Below are 23,219 nucleotides of genomic sequence, written 5' to 3' on the forward strand. Positions count from 1 at the left end.
CTTTTAAGATGTTGGGGTAAAAAAAAACCCAGGAAAAACAGAAAAATATATTTTAAAAGTTAACAAAATATAAAACAAACAAATATAGAGAGGATCACCAAAGATACATACCAGTATTTTGAAAAAATGTATAAATAGAAAGCTCTGTCAAGAATGATAAAGAATATAGTAGGCACAATTAAACAATATTAGACATCAGTTTCTTAAAAGTGTGTTTTTTATATTTTGAAACTAAGATTTTGTTGTTTTTTTGTTTCTAATGGTCATTAATCAGAGAATATTCTCCATGGTATATTAACGTTTTGAAGTTTGTTGAGGTTTGCCTTATGACCTACTACATTAAAAACTCCTTGAAAAGGATGTGTGATTTATGTTTGTTTGATATAGTACTCTTCAAATGAGGTTTACATCAACTTTGTGAATTTTATGCTTAAATCTTCCATAATGCTTACTGATTTATTGTTTACTTGACCAAGCAATATTAGACACAGAAAAGAGGAAGGGCTACAAAGATAACAATGCTATAGATATAATACAGATAATTCAAGTATACCATAAACAAAATTATCCCAAATAAATTTGAAAACTTAAACAAAATTGATAAATTCTTACAAAAATCAGCTTCTCAAGAAAAAAAAAAAGAGAAAATCTGACTGGTTCTATAGCCATTAGGAAAACCATATGGTTTTTCAAAGAGTTCCAAGACTTACAATCTTACAGACACTCTTTCAGAGAAAAGATAAAGTGGAGACTTCTTACAACAGTTTATCAGTCTTATAGAACCTTTACCTAAATCAGAGAATAGTGTGAAAAAGCAAAATTATGTACCAATTTCATTCATGAACAAGATTTTTAAGATCCTAATATTAGGTAACTGAATCGAGCAAATTGTGATAAGATAGTAACATCATGACCAAGTTGGGCTTTCCCCAGGAACTCAAGACTGGCTTAACATGAGGATTTAATTTAACATATTAAAAGAGAAAACTGTTTGATCATTTTAATAGATGTAGAAAAAGTATGAGACAATCAACACCCTTTAATGATTAATAAAAAATAAATCTCTTCACAACTAGGAATAGAAGGGAATTTCTTTAAACTAATAAAAGGTATTAACAAAAGACAAAGATTACATTTAATGATTAAATATTAAAAATGTTCTTTTCAGGTCATAACAAGACTAGAGAAAGAAAACTGTAATTATTCCCAGTTGATGTGATTGTCTACATAGGAAACAAATATATTACAGGCAAATTCTGAGAATTAATCTGGTAATTCAATTTGCTGGATTCAAAATTATACAAAATTCAATTGCGTTTCTATACAGCATGAATTGCTAGAAACTGTAACTAATGATAAAAAGACTTATCTTTGCAGCAAAATAATAAAGTAACCAGGATTAAATATTATAAAAGATATATAAGCCCTTAATGGAAAATTACAAAAAACTCGCATAATGACTTTAATAAGCATATTTCAAAAATGGAACACTGTTCATGGAATGATGAAAATGGATTTGGGGGCTATATGCTTCCAGGTAAATGGAGTATGATTATATGTCTCTGTGGAATTTAAGAATATTCAAATAGGCTTAATATACCAATATTATTTTAAAATATCATTATGAAACAAAACATAGGAAGAATTATTACTAGTACATTGAAAAGATTGAGATGAAAACCTCATGACAAAAGAACTAAAATTGCAAGTTATTTTTAGCACCAAAAAATAAGTAATGCTGCTATAAAATGTAGTTATAAAGAAGAAAATGCATTTAAACCTGTTAGAGAGATGGTACATTTATTAAAAAGTATTAAGTGCACTAAAATCAGGGCCCTAAGGCCTGCGATGGAACATTTACGTGGGTGTCTAAGTACGCTGAACCCCAGGATTACCTGCGTTAGGCAGGAAACTAGGCATGAGTAGTAAGAAGATGGACCTTAGACATCCTGATAGAGAGCCTCAACTGAGGACCGCCCAGGGGACCCCCCCCCCATTCCACCCATCTAGCAGTCGGTTTGCAGTTACATCTCAGCAGAAGAAGTTAAGTTTGCTGTGCTTACTGCATTTGTGCAGAAAATAGCCTCTTGTCCTTACTTAACCTATACCTCTAGAGAGCAGAGGGTGGAGTAGGGTGTCAAAGGCTCACAGAGATGACATGTTAAATGGATTTGTTAAATGAGGACGTGTTAACTGAGACCAGAGATTGCACCAGCCAACTCTGCTCTTTGGGATGGCCAGAGGACATTCCCTTCATTAAGGCTATAAGGAATGAATTAGTAGGGGGTCACTAGTATCATTAATAAGCTCAGGGGTGGCTATCTTTTGTAGGCCAGGATTGAAGGCAGGGGGAAAGGCTGCTCTGATACTGGGGTCCTGTGTTTCAGTGGGGATGACAGGGTCTGGAAGAGCAGAGGCCAGATGGCAGCACTTAACCATCAGAGGCTAAGTAGGTATAATTACTAGAATGGACAGCACGTCCAGCATGGCAACCAGCAAGACCTCCCAGAGACCTGTGGTGATGGCTGATAAGCCACAGAATTTTTAGGGGTGAAACAGATGAGCAGTCAATGAAAATGTTGATGAACTTACATTTCTAAAAAGGATGAAGGGGAAGTGAGTCAAAGGCTGATGCCAGCAGCCACAGTGGAACATCATGATTCCTTTCCCAGTTCCAGGCTCCAAAGCCCGTTTATTGAAGAAGCAAGGAGCTCTTGAGAATAGACCCTACAATACCGTAGTGAGTATTCACAATGGGGATTCCTCAATCCTTCTCCAAGAGAACCTACAACCATTAACTGAGGAATACACACTGAGGAAATGGGACCATCCTCCTCTTTCAAGGACAATAGGACACAGGGTCTGAGCTGACACCAACACAGTGGCTTCAAAATGCCATCATGACCCTCTGTAATAGTGAAAGCAAATGGAGAACCAGAAGTAATTGGAGTCTTGGTTTAAGTTTGTCTTACACTGCAGGATCTTCAGGACTACTTTGTGGTTATTTTCCTGGTCCCTGAGTACGTAAGGGGAGTGCAGCTGGCAAAACCTTTCCAGCGATTCCCTGCCTATGGAGTAAGAACCAATGTGGTAGCGAAGCCAGGGGGAAGCTCATGAAACTGCTTACCATGGCCCCTGGGCCAGATAAATAATAGTAATCCATTCTGAATGAACGATATGGAAGGGTGCTACCCAAAACTACTTAAAAGATCATAGCCCTGCTTAATTCTCCAGTGTGGCTTTTCGAGAAAACCAGATAGATCATGACAAATGATGGTGGACTACTGAAAACTTAACCAAGTGATAGCGCCATTTGTAACTATGGTGCCCATGAGACCTTTACGAGCTGGACATAGCTTCTTGTACTTGCTATGTAGTTACTCATCTGGCAAATGTATTTTTTAAAAATCCCTATCAGAAAAGAAGATTAGAAGCAGTTTGTATTCACTTGGAACAGTCAGCAAGGAACATTCAATTTTATTCCAGAACTCTCCTTCTTTGTAGCAAATATAGTACAAACGGGTCTTGTTGATCTACAATATTGGGTGAGCAGGAAGCAGGAAGTGTTCTGGATGCCTTTGTAAGACACATGAACAGCAGAAAGTGGAAGATAAATCTACAAAGATTTAAAGGCCTGTTACTTTGGTGAGGTTTTAAAAGGCCAGTGGTCTGGGTCATCCTGAGATATTCTTTCGAAGGTAAAAGACAAGTTATTGTACCTTACACATTCTACCTCTGAAAGAAAGAGGTGCAGTATTTTATAAGTCTCTAGTTCTGATCCATTTAATGGATGGCTTGGAAAGCTGTTAGTTTTGAGTGAAGCTCAGAGCAAGAGAGAGCTCTGCAGCAGTTTTAGTGTATGGTACCAGAGTATGCTTCTTGGGCCATATACCTGCCCAGATCCCATGATGCTATAGGAAGGTACTTATAGTAGGTAAGAATACTTTTGGAGTCTTAGCAAAGCCACAACAGAAACTCTCAGTGTAGATCATTGCTGTCTGCAGCAGAGAAGCATCCCCCATTCAAAAAGCAGCTCTTGGCTCTGGGCTCTCAGAGAGAATGAATGCCTGGCCATGGGACATCAGGTGACTATGCAACCGGAAGTGCCCATCATGAGCTGAGTATGTCAGATCAAGTCTTGAAGTTGGGCAGGCATAGCAGCAGGCCACCAAATGATAAAAATGGAACATTGGGATCAGTTCTAAGCAAGTCTGTAGGGTACAAGTGTTTCATAAATAAGCAGCCCAGACCCCATGTCATCTATCTGTTGCTCACCAATGTCTCTTCCAGTTCACACTTCATATGGTATTCCCTAGGAAGAGCTGATAGAAAATTTTTTAAAAACATGAATGAATCATAACATATTGGTGCAAACTCTAAGTGGAATGCTTCCAGACTTTAATCCCACTCAGGCATAGCCCTGAATGATGATGTTTAGGGGAAATGTTCCTTGTGGGCAGAGATTTAAAGAGTATTCCTAAGTCCTCAGTTTGGAGGACAACTGAATGGTTTGGTCAAGGATCTGAGAGGAATAAGATTGAAAGAAAAGGTAAACAGAGTTCTGGGGAAGAGGCATATGAATGAAACTACGAGAGGGGTGTAGCAAACACACTCTAGGGTGACCCCTAAAAAGTCACATCTTTGTGTGATTATTTCTTTCCCTTATGTGTGGATGGAATCTGTGACTTGCTTCTAAATCTAGCAAAAGTATTAGAAATATTATTCTGATGATTACATTATATTATATAAGATCTCATTGAGCACGTTGGAGAGACTTCTGGTTGGCTTTGAATTAAGCTGCCATGTTGTAAAGGACTGCATGGCAAGGAACAGTGGGTGGCTTCCAGTCACTGAGAACAGCCCCTGGACACTAGCCAGTAAGAAAAGTAGGACGTCAGTCCTACAACCACAAAGAGATGAATTTTGCCAACAATCTAAATGAGCTTGGAAGCAAGCTCTTCCCTAGTAGAGCCTCCAGATGAAAATGCAGCTCAACCAACACCTTGACTGCAGCCCTGTGAGACCCTGAGTGGAGGGCCCAGGTAATTTCGTTATGCCACATAGAAAACAAACATGAGTGGACACAAAATATGTGGACTTTTGTATCTCACAAAGCAGGATGGTTACCCAGTACACGCCAGCCAGTGTTTATCCCTGGTCACTTCAGTGCTTCCAAAATGGGCTCATGAATGGAGGAGGCATAATTGTAGGGATGGAAGCAATGGAAGCCATGCATAGGCTCAACAGCAAGGCCACTGAATAGCCCACCTGTCTGCAGCAGACTGAGGCTAACCCCACAAGATGATGATATATCCACTCAGTGACAAACTGGTCACATGGCACCCCTTTGCCTTGAAGAGGGCACCTTAGTATGGGTATGCCTTCCCTGCCCACAGCGCCTGGCCAGCACCACTATCTGAGGGTTTGGAGTGTGTCTCATTTATCACAATGAGATCCCATACAATATTGCCTTGGATCAAAGGGCCCTCTTTATAGTAAAGGAGCTATGATAAGAAGGATCCACTGATTCTACCCCATATCACACTTCATCCAGAATCTGCTGGTCTCACAGAATATTGGAGTGGCCTCTTAAGGGTACAAGTAAAGCTCCATTTGGGATTGTGTGGGATTGAGATACTACTTCAAGATGCGAAATATGTTTTGAACCTAGGGTTAGGAATGGTCTGTCCTACCACCATTCTCAGTGATTGACATGAATTTGTACCACCTTTCCCTATGATTTCAGGCTCTGCTGGACTGCAGGTCCTGATTTTGATTGATGCAAGAGAGAGGCTTCTATCGGGGGATCCCCTTTGTTAGGTTTCACTGAATCTAAAACTGCTGCCTGGTCATATGTGGCTCCCCATGCCCATTAGGAGTTACTGCACTGGCAGCTGAGGATGGGGTTGCTGCTACATACTTGGCGCAGGGAGATACAGGTCTTGAACCCAGGGGTTTCTCTAAGACGCCTCTTGTGATGATTATAGCAAGCACAACCTGACAAAGCCATGGTAACAAGGGGTTATACCCCTCTGGGATAAAGGCTGGCTACCATGGTAACAAGGGGGTTATACCCCTCTGGGATAAAGGCTGGTATGGTATGGTACCATACCATATCAAACAACTGAGACCAGCAGAAGTGCTGGCCAAGGGTAAGGGAAATCTAGAATGAGTGGTAGAGGACAGAAGTGATGAATTCTCAGTTACAGGCCTAGGATTAATTGCAGTAGTGGATTCTGTAGCTTGTCCCACTAATCATCTTTTACTAAGTCCTTTTCTTTTAGAAACCAGGACCAGCCACCACCATGAAGAATTGGTGAGGGGATGGTGTGAACTTATATGGGGGAAGGGTGGATACGAGTAGTACAAAGGTTGGAATGTAGCAGGTGCTATTAGTGCCCATAACCACTTGATAGGTACCTTTCCCATGCATGGCCAGCCTGACTTCCAACTGCTAGCATGTGTGACCCTCTGCCAAAGGGTTCTTTCCAGCTGCCATATCCAGTGGGCCTGAGCACAGGGCAGATGGGAAGTTCCAGGGAATTAAGGTTCTGCCAAAGCAGGCCTCAGATAATAACTGATGGGAGTTGGCGAATAAATCCTCCAGCTCTTTTGCCCTTAAGGGAGAAATACTCTGAGATATACATCTCAGGATTCTCCAGTGAATTCAGCCCACAGAGAAATTTGCTTGATAATATTCCCTTAATCAGCTTCCTTTTGCTTACTGATGTTGTTTCCTGGGATTAGTTCCCACCATACAAGGCACTTGCCCTTGAATTTTTGTCTCAGGATCTGCTGCTGGGTGAACCATAACTAAGACAATGTTCAAATGGAAGTGCTATATTACAATATGATATAATAGTTGAAAACTAAATACTGGAAACCAGAATTCAACAGATATTTTAAGAGTTGTTATCCTAAAGAAAAGCATAGTGCAAGTACTTAATACTCATACTCAGAAGAATTGGTTTCCATTTATGAAACAAAACAGAATGAAATATTCTTCCCAGTTCAAAGATCCAAGTCAACGTAAAATGCCAGAACTGACATGACCATCTTTCTAGTTCTTGGTAAAAGTAGGACCAAACTATGAAAGAAAATTAAAATAACAATTAAACACTTATTTAAAAAATTTGGTAGTTTCTCAACTTTAAATTTCAAATATGATCTCTAACATCTCACTGTTGGGTAACATAATCTGTACTACTATCACACTGTGTTATGTGTTTATACCATAATTCAATAGAATTTTTAAAAGTTCCCTCACATTTTTAGCGGTTGACAAAATCCCTAGCAGAGGGTTCTTTTTTTTTTTTTTTTTTTTTTTTTTCTAGCAGAGGGTTCTGCAGTTTACAGGCGGCCCATCTCCTGGGAGACCTAGCACTTCTACTTGGGCAACGCCTTATACTCTCATAGCAGGTGCTCAGTATCTGGGGAATGAAGACAGTCGTTGGGAGGGAAGATGGTTTTAAAAGTAATTTACAAAAAAATAATAAATAAATAAATAAATAAATAAATAAATAAATAATAAAAGTAATTTACCCACATATGGTCTCACTCATATGGGGAATATAGGAAATAGTGAAAGGGATTATAAGGGAAAGCCGGGGAGCTGAGTGGGGAACATTTAGAGAGGGAGACAAACCATAAGAGACCCCTAACTCTGGGAAACGAACAAAGGGTTGCAGAAGGGGAGGCGGGTGGAGGGGTTGGGTAACTGGGTGACGGGCACTCAGGAAGAGGGCACTTGCTGAGAAGAGCACTGGGTGTGATACTGTATGTTGGCAAATTGAATTTAAATAGACACATTTTTTAAACACCCTGGAAAAAAAATGTTTTTAAAAAGCAATTTACCCAGAGATCCCAAAGTTTTAGTTTCGTAAGAAAAGGAATTGGTCTGCGGTCCCTGCAGGAGGTGAGGTTGCACTCAACTGATACAGACGGAGTTGGGGGCGGGGGCGAGGACCCCCACTTACCCGGCCCCGCAGAACCCGCCGCCGCCTCCTCGGCCCCGCGGTCGGTGCCCGGTTGCCTAGGAAACCCCCGCAGGTGCCCGGCGCAGGGCCTCTTGGGAGACTCCGCCTCGGGAGGCGGGGCTGCCATTCATTCATTTCTCAGAGTCTTACCTATTCACTTTCGCCCCTAACTTTGTGACACATTCCTTTTCACAAACATAGAAGGTGATGATTACAGAGGGTATGTACCCTACCCACCAAGTTCACACACATCCGATGGGAGAAACCTTATTTTAACCCGCACGGCGCGCTACACTCCATCGGCAGAATTTACAAATGGCCCGTCTCAGCCACAAATATGTGGCAAGGTCCGCCCAAATTGTGCAACTTCAGGGGATTTTTTTTTTTTTGATTTTTTTTTTTTAAAGATGATCTAAAAAAAAAAAAAAAAAGATGATCTAAAAAAACTTCCTTGAACCACACAACTTCAGGACACGATGCATTTTGTTGATTTTCATCCAGGTTGAAATTTCAGGGTAGCAAAGAGATGCCAGGGGAAAGACACCGACTCTCGGTGAAGGGCTATCAGATAGGCTTCCAGGACAATAAAAGGCAGAGGTAGGCAGGGAGAAAAAAAAAAAAAACAGCTTCGAATGGACCTAGCTACAATTCGGAGAAATGCTTCAAAAGAACCAACCCATCAAACTGTCCCCCTTTCCAAAGGAGGAGGACCAGATAAGCCAGAGCCTACGCTAACCGCGCGACCTTAACCCCGCCCACTTTTTCCCCCTGCCCGTATCCAAAATGGCGCCCTTGGCTTCCGGCCTCGGCAGCACGCAGGCTCCGGGAGCCTCTTAACGCCCTCTCTACGGTAGATCCTCTAGCCCCGCCCCCGACGTGCCCGGGGCGGGGCTTGGCTGGAGGTGGGGAGCTGGGATCCGGAAGCACCTGAGTTGGGCCCCGGTCTTCTGTTTGTGTGGTGCCCGAGGGGTGTTTGTCCGGCTGGAGGTCGGGGGTCTGAGGTGTCCTCTCCGCGGGCCTCCGGGGGGCAGTCTGGAGGCTGCCGCAGCTGGGCCGCGGCCTGGTGCCCTGTAGGGGAGCCCCCCCTTCCTCCGACCATGCCCACGGCCGCCGCCCCCATCATCAGCTCCGTCCAGAAGCTGGTTCTGTATGAGACCAGAGCTGTAAGTTCCCGGCGGGGCGCAGTGGGGCGCGGCGCGTGGCGGGGGGTGTGGCGGTGCAGCATCCCCCTTCCCGGGTCCCTAATCCCAGATCCCCCTCCCCGGTCCCTAATCCCAGCATCCCCCCTCCCCGGGTCCCTAATCCCAGCATCCCCCCTTCCCGGGTCCCTAATCCCAGCATCCCCCCTCCCCGGGTCCCTAATCCCAGCATCCCCCTCCCCGGGTCCCTAATCCCAGCATCCTCCCTTCCCGGGTCCCTAATCCCAGCATCCCCCCTCCCCGGGTCCCTAATCCCAGCATCCCCCCTCCCCCGGCCCCTAATCCCAGCCTTGGGCCGGAGTCTGAGGGAGCTTCGCCTTGTCCCTGCACCCAGGGCACTGCTGCTTTGGCTTGTCCGTGCTTCCACGGAAGAGTCATGCTTGGAACACTCTGGAAACAGGTGCTTGTGGCATCTCGGAAACTGTTCACGAAGTTCTGAACAAGTTACTGGGTTCTTTAAAAAAAACAAAAACAAACTTTCAGATTAAAAAAAAAACAAAACAAAACTTTCAGAAAGTCCATTAGCGGTCTGCCGTTCTCTGCTTACAGTACAGGCAAGTGTATGAAAAAATATTTTTGACTTTTGAATGGGTAATTTGTGTGTGTTCCTAGTCCACGGCATACCAATCACTATGATTGCTGTTAATGATGTGCCTTTTTTCTTTTTAAAGGATTTTATTTATTTATTCATGAGAGACACACAGAGAGAGGCAGAGACACAGGCAGAGGGAGAAGCAGGCTCCCTGCAGGGAGCCCGATGCAGGACTGGATCCTGGGACCCTGGGGTCACACCCTGGGCTGAAGGCAGACACTCAACTGCCGAGCCACCCAGGGATCCCCAATAATGTGCCCTTTTATTGCTAAAATACTTGGTTCTCCTTATTGGAAAGGGAAGGAAAATTTATTTTGTTTAAAGACATCTGTGTGGATAACATTATTTTGCTTTTCGTTGGACTGTTTTTTTTGTTTTTTGTTTTTTTTTTTTAATTTATTTATGATAGTCACAGAGAGAGAGAGGCAGAGACACAGACAGAGGGAGAAGCAGGCTCCATGCACCGGGAGCCCGACGTGGGACTTGATCCCGGGTCTCCAGGATCGCGCCCTGGGCCAAAGGCAGGCGCCAAACCGCTGCGCCACCCAGGGATCCCTCGCTGGACTGTTTTACAGCACTTTTTGTTTCATTACTTTGAATTGTCATGTCAACAACTAGTAGTAGAATAAGATAAGTTTTTGTGTTTAGAGTCTACTTCCCTAAGATTTGTGGAAGTGTGCCTGTAGGAGTACATACTTTTGTCATTTGTGTGGTTGGAAAATAAAGCGTAGCCTTTCTGAGTTGAGGTCATGGTGATGTTAGGATCCGTGTTTAAAATTACACTGCATGCTAATAAGAATGCATATGTCAGGAGCCTTCCTGTTGTGCCGTAGAGTGTTTTATGGGGCATATTCAGTGGAATTTGGGCTGTCTTCCATTACGTAAAGTAGGTACCTAACAATTTCTTGGTTATAACATGGTGCCAATAGCACATCTGCCTCAGGTCACAATTAGTGGAGAAACATTGCTGACCGTAAATTAATTTTTGTTGACGACTTCATTTGATTAGATCCAGCCCAGAAGATGGAATTATCTAATATTCATAGATATCTTCAGTTGTTCTCTGAGGACAGTCGTACAGACATATTTTGACATTGAAACAATACCTGCTTTCTGTACAATGCTGATAAAATGTTCCTGGTTAGAAACATAAATATTATATTTAAAACACAGAAACTTCATCCCATTTGTAAGCTGAGTATTTATTAGGACTGGCTGAGATGTATGTTAGTGTTCTTTCAAAAGCACTACGGCTCAGCAGTTTAGCGCTGCCTTCAGCCCAGGGCGTGCTCCTGGAGACCTGGGATCAGGTCCTGCGGCAGGCTCCCTGCATGGAGCCTGCTTCTCCCTCTGCCAGTGTCTCTGCCTCTCTCTCTCTCTCTCTGTGTCTCGAATGAATGAATGAATGAATGAATAAATAAATAAGTAAAATAATAATAAAAAAACACAAAAGCACTACTTGTATTATGGAGCTCTTCTGCTTAGAAATCTTAAGGGGGGCTCAGCAACCCCCATTTGAGGAGAGTAGATGCTGAATCTCTTAGTTTGGCATTCAAAGCTGTATGTGATTTGTTCCAAACCTGTCTGGTTTTATATCTAATTTAATATCAACTCAACACCTATTTACTGAGGATTACCTCTGTGCCTTTATGGGCCTTGTTCTGCAGTAGAACTGTATTGCTTTCAGTTCCCTTCACCCACCCAGAGTATTTTCTGTTGCTGCTCTCTTTGTAAAAGCCCACCCCTTTCCTGTCACAACCTGCTGGTCCTCATAGCAGAGATCTGGTACAGTGCCTTACAAACAGTAGACTTCTAGTGGGTACTGGTTGTGAGTGTCTAACATGAAGAAATGTGTGTTCTGGAACTTGGTTGTTACCCCTCTCAGTCCTCTATGCAATGGAAACTAACTCCAGCCAGTTTAGAGATAAAAGAGGAGTTTTATCAGAAGGGTGCTGGCGGAGCCATTGCATAGAATCGCTGGAAGAGCTAATTGCCCAGCTTCTGGAAAGGCAGGAACAAGGCAGCAGGGTTAGAGAACCCATTCAGAGTGCTGCCAAGGACATACCATAGGTACTAGAAGAAGGAATCTGATTGACTCAGCTATGGTTGCAAATCCGCCCCCAAGTGAACAAATCATCACGGCCAGAATGGCATCTGGCAGTACTAACTGTTTCCAGGAATGGTTGGTGGGGGGCAGCCACCTTGAGAAATGTCTGCTGCATTTAATCTTTGACCTTGGTTTCCTCATCAGTAAAGTATGTGATTCTTCTTTTTTTATATATTTGACTTAAACATTTAAGTAGAGAGATTTATTTGAGTAATAAGCTCAAAGTTTAAGGGACATAAATAGCTCAGAAAAAAGCATAAAATTACTGGCCACTAAATAGATCCTAGGAATTAAAAAAAAAAGAAAAGAAACTGTAACAGGTTGTATTAATGAGAATAATAGCTAATGCCTATGGAACTTCTATGCCAGCCACTGGTCAAAATACTCTACATATATTTTATTATTTAATTCTCATAAAACCTTGAAGAAGTAAATCCTATTACTACTGCTATCACTGTTATTCACTATTATTCAGTGAAGAGAAGAATGAGGCGGAGAGGACAATGCTGTTGGGAGTGTGGTCTGATACCTGATGCCAGGCATAGAGAGTTTGTAACTGGACTGGGACAGATTACTTCTAGAAACTGGGAGTTAGTGATTAGAAACTTTTATGGCTACTTGACGGAGTAATTGTATTCCTGATGAAACAGAGTTTAGAACATTGGGTTTGTGGTTTGTGTGTCTTTGGGTTTTTTTTTGTTTGTTTTTAGCTTTTTTATTATGGAAATTTTGAACAAATATAAAATAAACAGAATAGTTTAATAAACTCCCACATATCCATCACCAGCTCCAAGATTACCTTTAATTTTTTAGAAGATTTATTTATTTATTTATTTTTGAGAGAGAGAGAGAGAGCGAGAGAGCGCATGTAGTGGGGATGGGGAGAGGGAGAGTCCTAAGCAGAGTCCATGCTGAGTACTGAGCACCATGCGGGGCTGGATCTCACAACCCCGAGATCAGTACTTGAGCTGAAACCAAAAGTCAGACTCAACTGACTACTCCTCCAGGCGCCTCCCAAATTATCTTTATTTTATTTTATTTTTTTTTAAATTTTATTTATTTATGATAGTCATCAGAGAGAGAGAGAGAGGCAGAGACATAGGCAGAGGGAGAAGCAGGCTCCATGCACCGGGAGCCCGACGTGGGATTCGATCCCGGGTCTCCAGGATCGCGCCCTGGGCCAAAGGTAGGCGCTAAACCGCTGCGCCACCCAGGGATCCCCCAAATTATCTTTATTAGCTATAACTTATTCCGCTCCCCATTCACCACTTATTTCAAAATATTCTTTTTCTTTAAAATTTACATAAATTGAAATGCACAAATCTTATCTGTAGAATTTAGACAAGAAGTTACACACATATGTTAACCATACCACTGTCTTGCCCCAGAAAATTGTCTTGTGTCCCTATTCAGTCAATCGTCTCCTTTTCCTTACAGGCAACTGATACTCTCTCCTTTTTAACCTCAGATTAGATAGGCCTACTGAAAAATTTCATACGGGTGGATTTATATAGTACATATTCTGTTGAGTCTCGCTCTTTTTGCTCAGCATGTCTTTGAAGTTCATCCATGTTGTATCAGTAGTTTGCTCCTTTTTATTATTGAGTAGTAGCCCATTGTGTACATATTCCACAGTTCGTTTATCCATTTTCCCTATTGATTTAGACCGTTTTCCATATTTAGGCTGTTGTCAATAAGCCAGCTGTGGACATTCTTGAATAAGCATGTTTGTGGATGTAAGTTTTCATTTCTTTTGGTAAATACCTAAGAATGAAATTGCTAGTCACAGAGGTGATGTAAGCGCGTATCATTTTACACTCCCATCAGCAAGGTATGAAAATCCCTATTGCTCCAAATCCTTGTCAGCACTTGGTGTTGTCAGTCTTTTTAGTTTTAGTTAGTCTTGTGCCTGTATCTCATTATGGTTTTGATTTGCATTCCCTTAATGACTAGTGATACTGAGCCTCTTTTCACATGCTTTTTGGAGGTTTTTACATCTTCCTTTATGAAGTGTCAAAGTCTTTTTGCCCACTTAAAAATAATTGGATTGTTTGTCTCTTTGTTTATTTTTTTAAAAGACTTTATTTATTCATGAGAGACAGAGAGAGAGAGGCAGAGATAAAGGCAGAGGGAGAAGCAGGCTCCGCACAGGGAGCCCAATGTGGGACTCGATTCCCCAACCTGGGATCATGCTCTGAGCTGAAGGCAGACGCCTGGGTGACTCAACCACTGAGCCACCCAGGCATCCCTCTTTATTTTTGATTTGTAGTTTTTTATATATTCTGGAATGAAGTCTTTGGGATACATGTTTTGTGAATATTTTCTTTCAGTTAGTGGCTTGCCTACTCCATTTTCTTCATTTTTTTCAGTATTACTGAGGCATAACTGATAAAATTGTAAGATATTTAAGGTATACAATGTGATGATCTGATAAATGTACGTATTGTATTAATGATCTTTTGATGAGCAAAAGTTTTTCATTTCAATGAAGTCTAATTTATCAAGTTTTTCATTTGTGGTTACTGCTTTCTGTGTTCTAAGAAATCTTTACCTATTCCTAGAGCACAAAGATATTTTTCCATGATTTCTCTAAAATATTTATACTTTTAACTTTTACATTTAGGGGTGAGTTTTATATTAAAATAATTTTGTATGTGGTTGTATTACGTCTTGTGGTGTATCAAATTGCTCCAAAATTTAGTGGCTTCAGACGACAATAAATATTTCATATTTCACATATTTTCAGTAGATCAGGGGTCTGGGAAGGACTTAGCTGCGTGGTTCTGGCTCAGGGTCTCATGAAATTGCAGTTAAGGTGTCATCTGGGCTACAGTCATCTGAAGGGTTGACTAGGCTAGAGGATTTACTTCCAAGGTAGCTCACTCACATGCTTGGCAAGTTCAGCTGGGTATTGACCAGAGGCTTCAGTTTCTCACCTCATGGGCATTTCCATAGGACTCCTTTAGTGTCTATGATGTGGCAGCTGGATTTACCCAGACAGGGTAATCCAGAGAAAGAAGGATGTCTTTTGTGATCTAGCCTCAGGATTCACATTCCACTGTTTCCTTAATATTCTGTTGGTTATGCAGGTCAGCCCTGTTTGTGGGCAAGGAGTATAAAAAGGCATGAATACCAGGAGATGAGGATCATTAAGGGTTCTTGGAGGCTGGCAAGAGGGCTTGAGGTTCCATGCATCAGTTGTCCAGCCTCATTTGTTGAAAATCTCACTCTTTCTTTATTGAATTTCTTTGGTACTCTTGTGAAAAATTAGTTGAATAAATGTGAATTGATTTTTTTTTAAAAGATTTTATTTATTTATTCATGAGAGAGAGAGAGAGAGAGAGAGGGAGAGGCAGAGACATAGGCAGAGGGAGAAGCAGGCTCCACGCAGGGAGCCTGACCTGGGATTTGATCCCAGCTCTCCAGGATCAGGCTTTGGACTGATGGTGGCGCTAAACCGCTGGGCCACCTGGGCTGCCCCAAGTGAGTTGATTCTTAAACTCTCTATTTTGTTCTGTTGATCAATTTATTTTTCTTTATGGCATTACCACCTTATCTTCATTATTACAGTTTGATAAGAAGTCTTGAAATCAGAAAGTGTAAGTTTTCCAACTTCATTCTTTCCTGAAGTTGTTTTGACTACTCTAGATCTTGTATGTTTACATATGAATTTTATAATCAGCTTGTCAATTTCTAATAAGCCTATTGGGATTGTGATTTGGATTTCATTGAATTTATAGATCCATTTGGGGAGAACTGAATCTTAGTAATATTGAATCTTTTTTTGAAATTGTGAGATTATTATTTTAATTGAAATATTTCTATAAATTAAAATTATTTAAAATGAAGATTTATTAATATTTGAATTTTTAAGATATTTCTAATTTGTATAATTAATTTTATATAAAATGAAATTCCATGCCCATGACCTACTACAAGAAGATTTTCTTCTTTGCACTTTTGTTTCATTTATTTCTTTATTTAAATGTTTGAATTTACCACTAAAGACACTTTGGCTGCTTTGTGGGACAGATTTTGATCATCAATTTCTATAGCAGCTGTAGGGTCATGCATATTTTCAGTGGGTCTTGAATCACTTTTTTTTTTAGTGGGGTTGTGCAAAGGAAAAGGGAGAGAGAGAATCAGGCTACAATCTCACACAGGGCACAGGGTACAGTCTCACAACCCTGATATCACGACCTGAGCCAAAATCAAGAGTCAGACGCTTAAATGACTGAGCCATCCAGGTGCTCCTTGAATCACATTTGATAAATTGTATTTTTCTTTTTTCTTTTTAAAAGATTTTTATTTATTTATTCATGAGAGACACACAGAGAGAGGCAGAGCAGGAGAAGCAGGCTCCATACTAGGAGCCAGATGTGAGACTTGATCCTGGGACCCTGGGATCACGCCCTGAGCTGAAGGCAGACGCTCAATCACTGAGCCACCCAGGCATCCCGATAAATTGTATTATTCAAGAAGTTTGTCCATTATCATTTTAGTTGTTGAATTTATTGGCATCAAGTTGTTCATAATATTCTCTTGTTAAATTTTTTTGTTTTATTATTTTTTAAAGATTTTACTTGAGAGAGAGAGGGAGTGTGTGCAAGTGGGGGTGGGGGGCAGAGGGAGAGGGAGAAGCAGACACCCTGCAGAGCAGGAAACCTGATGTGGGGCTCGATCCCAGGGGATTAGGACTTAAGCCGATGGCAGACACTTAACCTACTGAGCCACCCAGGTGCCCCTCTTATTAAACTTTTTATGTCTGTAGGATTTGTAGTAAAACTCTCACTTTTGTTCCTGATATTGGTATTTGGTGTTCTCTCTCATTTTTTATTGATCCATTTTGCTAGGCATTTATCAATTTTAGTAGTCTTTTGAAAGAATCAGCTTTTGATTTAGTTAATTTTCTCTATTGTTGCTTTTTATTTAATCAGTTTCTGTTCTCAGGCTTATTATTTTCTTCCTCTTATGGATTGGGGATTAATCAGTTGACCTGTTTCTAACTTTATAAGGTAGAAATTTAGATCACTGAGATTTTTTTTTCTTTTCTAATAGAAAGCATTTAAAACTGAAAGTAAATAGAAGAGTCAAAAGACTATGAGGAAAATATTAGTAGCATGAGCACCAAATAAAGCAGTATGTTCCTATATACAAAGGGTTTGGAAATCATTCTGAAAAATAAAACGTTCCCAAAAAAGGACAAGGATATGAATAGATAATCTGACAAAAGAAGTATGAATATAAAAAGATAATACACCTTGCTAATAATTAAAGCAATAAAATGAAAATACATTCCTATTTTCAGCTGTCGAAATGGCAAAGATGTGAAAGATTGACAAAAGTCATTGTTGGCAAGTATATAACTCAGAATAAGCGCATTGTTATTTTGGTTGATGGGAGTGTATTATCTGATTATGAAAGAATTAGGGGAACAAAAGAGAGTGGACAAGATGGGCTGCCTCTTGCCCTGAGCCTTCATTTAGAAGGGTAACTGGAGAGGAAAGGGGGAGTAAGTTGGTAGAAGGTGTAGTTCTGCCTTGTGAAAGGTCTGCTTCCTCCCAAAACTTACCTGTTCTCTCTGGTGCCCAGCACCCTCATGCTGCCCTTTGGCTCCTGTGGTGATGCCCTGGCCCTTGTCTGTGCTACGACCCAGACCTACAGGTAAACTGAGGTCACATCCAGCCCAACTGCTCGCATAGCTCAGTACAACTAGGAGTTGTCCACAGATTTAACAGGCTGAAGTTATGCTGGAGGAAACTGCAGTTTACTTAGGTGATTTCCAATCTATAGCCCTTGCTTAATATATAATGCCCCAGAAGTCTTACCATTTCCATAAGTGATCATTTTATGTCAAATTAACATATACTAGTTGAGTTTAAAGTTGGTAGCTGAGCAGAAGTGTGGTGGATTTTTGTGTCTTCACCCCTACACAGGCTGAGGCTGTGTTCTTTACTCTCTAGCTCAAAATTGTTAGTACCTATGTATGGAGGTATGGGCTTATTTAATTTCTACTTTGCTCCAAAAGGCTTTAAGGAAGTCTCCCCCCCATCATACAAAATAGAATAAAATAAGTAAGAACCACATCATGAAGAATGCAGCTTCATTAGCATGGATGTTAGCCTAAGTTTATATAATGAGGGAACAGGACAGAGCAGTATAAGGGATTAGAGCAGGAAACCACAGATATTAAATGGGAGAGAGAAGCATAGTGATTATAGCTGATTTCGAAGATGGGGTTTCCACTTACTTCCACATGGGATTTAAAGCTTCTCCATCAGTAAAGCCCTGAAGCTGTGAAGAGTGAACTTAGAGACCTGCTTTTTGACTGTCAGTGGCTCATTTCTTTCGTGCTGCCGTACTGATTGTGGGATTGCTGGAGTAGGTGAAGAGGCAGGCCCACAATACCGTTAGATTGTGAGAAGTAACTTCATGATGATCTTTAAAAATAATACCTTTATTCCAAAAGTTCAAGTGAAGTTTAACATTAATTGAAGCTGTCAGGCAACCTAAACCTCTCTTTGAAGAAAGCTGATTTTCTTCCCTCAGATGAAAAGTGAGTGATTGATTAGCCTGTCATTATAAAAGGAGATAATAATGTTAGTAGATACTGAATTTCCTGTTAAATGGATTACCTATTATATTCCATTTGCAGTTCATGTATATATTTTAGAAACACATTCATCTTCATACTAAGTCACTGCTGTTAAAACTACATATTGAAATTTTAAACTTTTTCTTCAACAGTGATACTTCTCTTTCCAAAGAGGGCCAGCTCAGTTCATCTTCTATCTTTACCGGGCATTTAAATGAAGCTTTCTCAGGGTATTTTATTTCTCTACCCCAATTCCTGCCAACCCCAGCTCCCCTCCAGCATACATACAAACACACACACAAATGTTTTCCCCAGCAGTGTTGAGTCATACGGACCTCTGTGCGCATGTGCACTCGGGCAGTCCATCTGGCACGTGCCTGATTTATGGAAATCCTGTACACTTCAGTCATTGCCCTCATCTGTTCCTTCCCTATTGCTTTTGGGCATTTATCTCCTTTTTCACTGTTTGAACTTCAGACTGTCAGTCCTGGAGATGGTCTTTCCTTCTTCCCACAATTCCTAGTTCTTACTAAGGACCTGCAGGGAATTTAACCCCAAGTTTCTCTGACATGTAAATCTACACTCAGCACACTCACACACAGTAGGGAGGGAGGGGCGTGGGTATTCTTATCGGTTTCATCTTCTCCAAGCAGTGGCTCAAATCTGGGCTGATTGCTCCCAAGGCAGTACAGTTGCTATCCTGGGATCTCCCTTCACATCATCTGAGAGTCTCTCTCGTGATGATTTCCTTATTTTCTCAGGTCCTGCATCTTCCTCTTTCTTGATTTATGTCCTCATTTTGGTGGTGTACGTCCTCCAGTTGCTTCATGAGAAAGGGTTCATGGGCAGTACTTCTTTTGAGCCTGTGCGTTCTGAAAATGGCCTTATCCCATCCTCACATTTGATTGACAGATTTATTTTTATTTATTTTAGGATTTTATTTATTCATGAGAGAGAGAGAGAGAAAAAGGCAGAGATACAGGCAGAGGGAGAAGCAGGCTCCACGCAGGGAGCCCGACGTGGGACTTGATCCCAGGTCTTCAGGATCAGGCCCTGGGCCAAAGGCAGCGTAAACCACTGAGCCACCCGGGCTGCCCTGATTGACAGATTTAATGTTGAATTAGAGATTGAAATGAATTTTCCCTTAGGATTTTGATGGGAAAGCAACCCGTCTTCTGGTGTTGCTGTTGAGGATTTCTAATATTACTCCCTTCTTGATCTTTGGTTTGAAGCCTGTTCTTTTTTTTTTCCTATTTAGAAGCTTGAGCGATCTTCTTTTTATCTTCAATTTCCTGAAATGTTACACTTCTCTCTCCAGAGATAAGAGACGCCACAAATTTCCACACCTTTTGGAGGTTCTCTGGTATAAATTGGATTGTTTCTTGACTTCCCCACTGCCAGCTTAGAATTCAGATTTCTTGGGGACGCTTTTCAGTTTCAAATGATTTTTGTTGCTATCTCCACTCTTCTCTTTGCCCTTAGGGCTTATGTCTACAAAAAAAAAAAAAAAGAACATAAAAACCTTTACTGTAATTTTAGTAAGGTGTTTGGGAGAAACAGAGGTATTGACTTTTTCATCTTTAACAGAAGACTATTCATTTGCTCTTCAAACAGCTGTGTTGTGGATTTTGCTCCCACCACATCACCGAGATTGTGCACAGAATGGCCACTCACAAGATCCTATTATCGGACTCCCTGGGCACTTCTGTGTCCTTGTCTTCAAGCAGTTTTTTGTCTTTGTTTTTCTCTCTTTCATTTCCTTTTTTTAAAACATGTATTTAGGGGCACCTGGGTGGCTCAGTCAATTAAGTGTCTGCCTTCAGCTCAGGTCATAATCCCAGGACCCTGGGATTGAGCCCCGTGTTGGGCTCCAGCCCCACATTGTGGTGGAGAGCCAGCTTCTCCCTCTCCCTCTGCCTGCTGCTCCTCCTGCTTGTTATCTCTCTTTCTCTCTGTGTCAAATAAGTAAAATATTTTAAAATTTTTAATTTAAATTCAATTTAGTTAACATATAGTGTATTATTTGTTTCAGGGGTAGAATTTAGTGACTTGTCGGTTGCATATAATAACCAGTGCTCATTACATCACATGCCCTCCTTAATGCCCATCACCCAGTTACCCTTTCCCCCCTCCACCTCCCCTCCAGCAACCCTCAGTTTGTTTCCTGGAGTGAAGAGTCTCTTCTGGTTTGCCTCCCTGTTTTTATCTTATTTTATTTTTCCTTCCCTTCCCCTATGTTCATCTCTTTTGTTTTTTAAATTCCACATGTGAATGAAACCATATTTGTCTTTCTCTAACTGACTTATTTGCTTAGCATCATACCCTCTAGTTCTACCCAGGTCATTGCAACTGACAAGATTTCATTCTTTTTGATGCCTGAGTCATATTCCATTGTATATATATATTTGTATTTGTATGCATATATATGTATATATGTATATATATATGTATATTCCATTATATATATGTATATATATGTATATTCCATTATATATATATATATATATATATATACCACATCTTTATCCATTCATCTGTCAATGGACATCGAGCCCTTTCCATATCTTGGCTATTGTGGACATCGCTGCTATAAACATTGGGGTGCATATATCCCTTCAAATCACTATGTTTGTATCCTTTGGATAAATGCCTAGTAGTGCAATTGCTGGGTCATGGGGTAGCTCTATTTTTAACTTTTTGAGGAACCTCTATACTGTTTTCCAGAGCGGCTGTGCCAATCTCAGCAGCATTTGATAATGATGTGACTGCTCCCTCCTTTTCCAAATGATCCCCTCCCTTTGCTTTGATGAATCATGCTGTCCTGGTTTGTTTGTTTTTTTCCCCAAAACACTGGCCTTTTTTCTCAGTCTTCTAAGCTAGTTCTTTCTCTGTATCCAGCCTCTGAATAATTTTATAAAGAGTGCTTCAGGCTAGTTTTCTTTGGGGCTCCATCTCTATTTTCACTCTCCGTACTAGGTTTAATCCAGTCCTATGACTTTAAAGGCCATGTATGTGCTGCTGACACACTCTTAAGATTTCTCCTCTGAGCTCTGGTCTCAGAAGTTCTCACTTGATCTCTTTGGGAATGGTGTAACCAGAAGTCTTTCCCCTCACACCTGATTCCCTGCAGTCCATCCCTAAATCAGTAAGTGGTACCACCAGGCTGAAACAAAAGTAATTGAAACAAAAGTAATTTAAAAAAAAAAAAAAAAATTGGGATCCCTGGGTGGCGCAGCGGTTTAGCGCCTGCCTTTGGCCCGGGGCGCGATCCTGGAGACCCGGGATCGAATCTCACGTCGGGCTCCCGGTGCATGGAGCCTGCTTCTCCCTCTGCCTGTGTCTCTGCCTCTCTCTCTCTCTCACTGTGTGCCTATCATAAATAAATAAAATAAAATAAATTAAAAAAAAAAAATTGGTGTAAAAGTTGATGGCTTAGCTGCCCACAAGAGGGCAGTGCAGACAAGTGATTCTCTCCACAGCAAGGCAAATGAGAGAGCAGTGGTTTTCTTTCTCACATTAACAGGCTCCACATGAGGTCGCTTTTCTCTGCACAAAACATTTTTAGGATTCTTGGACCACTTTAGAAGAGAGAATGTGGAAAGATATACTGCTCCCTGTTTCTTTTTCCCCACTCAGATCTGTTTGTAAATTCTGCGAATTTTGGCTGTTGGTTCCTCTGCTTCAAGGAGTCTTTGGAAGAGTCTGGATATGGGAGATGTAGATCTGCCCTCCCATGTGGGTGTTCTAAAGGCCATTAAGGCATTTGCCCACTAGCACTTAGGAGTTTCATCTGTCTTAATGACAAACTGCCAATTCACAGTCCTATTGCAATTACTCTTTACATTTCCTAGGATCTATTAAAATTTTAGAAATTTCATTCTGGAATTTTACCTCCCTTAAAGCTATGATGTGCTTCCTTACTGAGAGATTGACTTACCCAAAGAAGATGGGTTTGTGTAAACCTTGTAGAAAGTTACCTGGAAAATTAAATGATTCGTTTGTGGTAGGTAGTGTTCTTTTTTAAAAAAAGATTTTATTTATTTATTCATGAGAGACACAGAGAGAGAGGCAGAGACACAGGCAGAGGGAGAAGCAGGCTCCATGCAGGGAGCCCGATGTGGGACTCAATGCCAGGACCATAGGATCGCGCCCTGGGCTGAAGGCAGGTGCTAAACCGCTGAAACACCCAGGGATCCCCAGTAGGTAGTGTTCTTTTACCTAATACTTTACCCAATGCCTATGGAACCTGACTGTGCTATCAGAACAGAGGTAACAACCACAGAGGATAGGGAGTCAGCCCTAGTCTCCCCAGGGCTTATAATTAAGTGAAGGGGGCAAACATGTCCTAAATAAATTTAGATAAGGCCTTCAGAAGTAAGTGCTATAGATATACGTGCTTTGGGAAGGAGCAGGTGGTGAGAGAGGATTGTTGCAGGTGGACATGGTGGGTATCAATCATCTTATCTTAGCTCTGTACATGGAGTTCTTTTGAGAAGTCCTTCAAGGCCAAACTCAGCGTCAGGACACCATCCTCTGGATCACTTGCTCTGACCCTCCCCACAATGACCTGCCCTTCCTGTGTTGTCATCATCCGGTTCATCCGTCTGTTACAGCACACTATTCATGGTTGTTAATTTGCATGCTCTTCTCTCCTGAGGACAAAGACTGATGACTAATAGATTTGTGCATTCTCCCATTCTGGCTCCATTCTGGTCCAATATCTGTTTTTCTTTCTCCAGAGGACTCTTTC

The 23,219-nt window shown here is 41.2% G+C and overlaps 2 protein-coding genes across 3 annotated transcripts in view; one reads left to right on the forward strand and one right to left on the reverse strand.

Annotated features, from left to right (window-relative positions):
* The window catches only part of AK9 (adenylate kinase 9), a 114,919-nt gene extending 106,867 nt beyond the window's left edge, over positions 1 to 8,052 (reverse strand). The window contains exon 1 of one of the 2 annotated variants that reach the window (XR_011997409.1): positions 7,977 to 8,039. The gene's annotated coding sequence lies outside the window, so the exon portion shown is untranslated. Of the gene's footprint in view, positions 1 to 7,976 lie in introns of both variants that reach the window. The other variant, XM_026005795.2, reaches the window with a different exon arrangement.
* A 704-nt stretch (positions 8,053 to 8,756) lies between these two features.
* The window catches only part of FIG4 (FIG4 phosphoinositide 5-phosphatase), a 124,756-nt gene continuing 110,293 nt past the window's right edge, over positions 8,757 to 23,219 (forward strand). The window contains exon 1 of the mRNA XM_026005797.2: positions 8,757 to 9,139. Coding sequence (XP_025861582.1) covers positions 9,074 to 9,139 — 66 coding nt within the window. The 5' untranslated portion in view covers positions 8,757 to 9,073. The remainder of the gene's footprint in view (positions 9,140 to 23,219) is intronic.

This window comes from Vulpes vulpes, chromosome 1 (assembly GCF_048418805.1).
Source record: "Vulpes vulpes isolate BD-2025 chromosome 1, VulVul3, whole genome shotgun sequence".
Taxonomy (NCBI): domain Eukaryota; kingdom Metazoa; phylum Chordata; class Mammalia; order Carnivora; family Canidae; genus Vulpes; species Vulpes vulpes.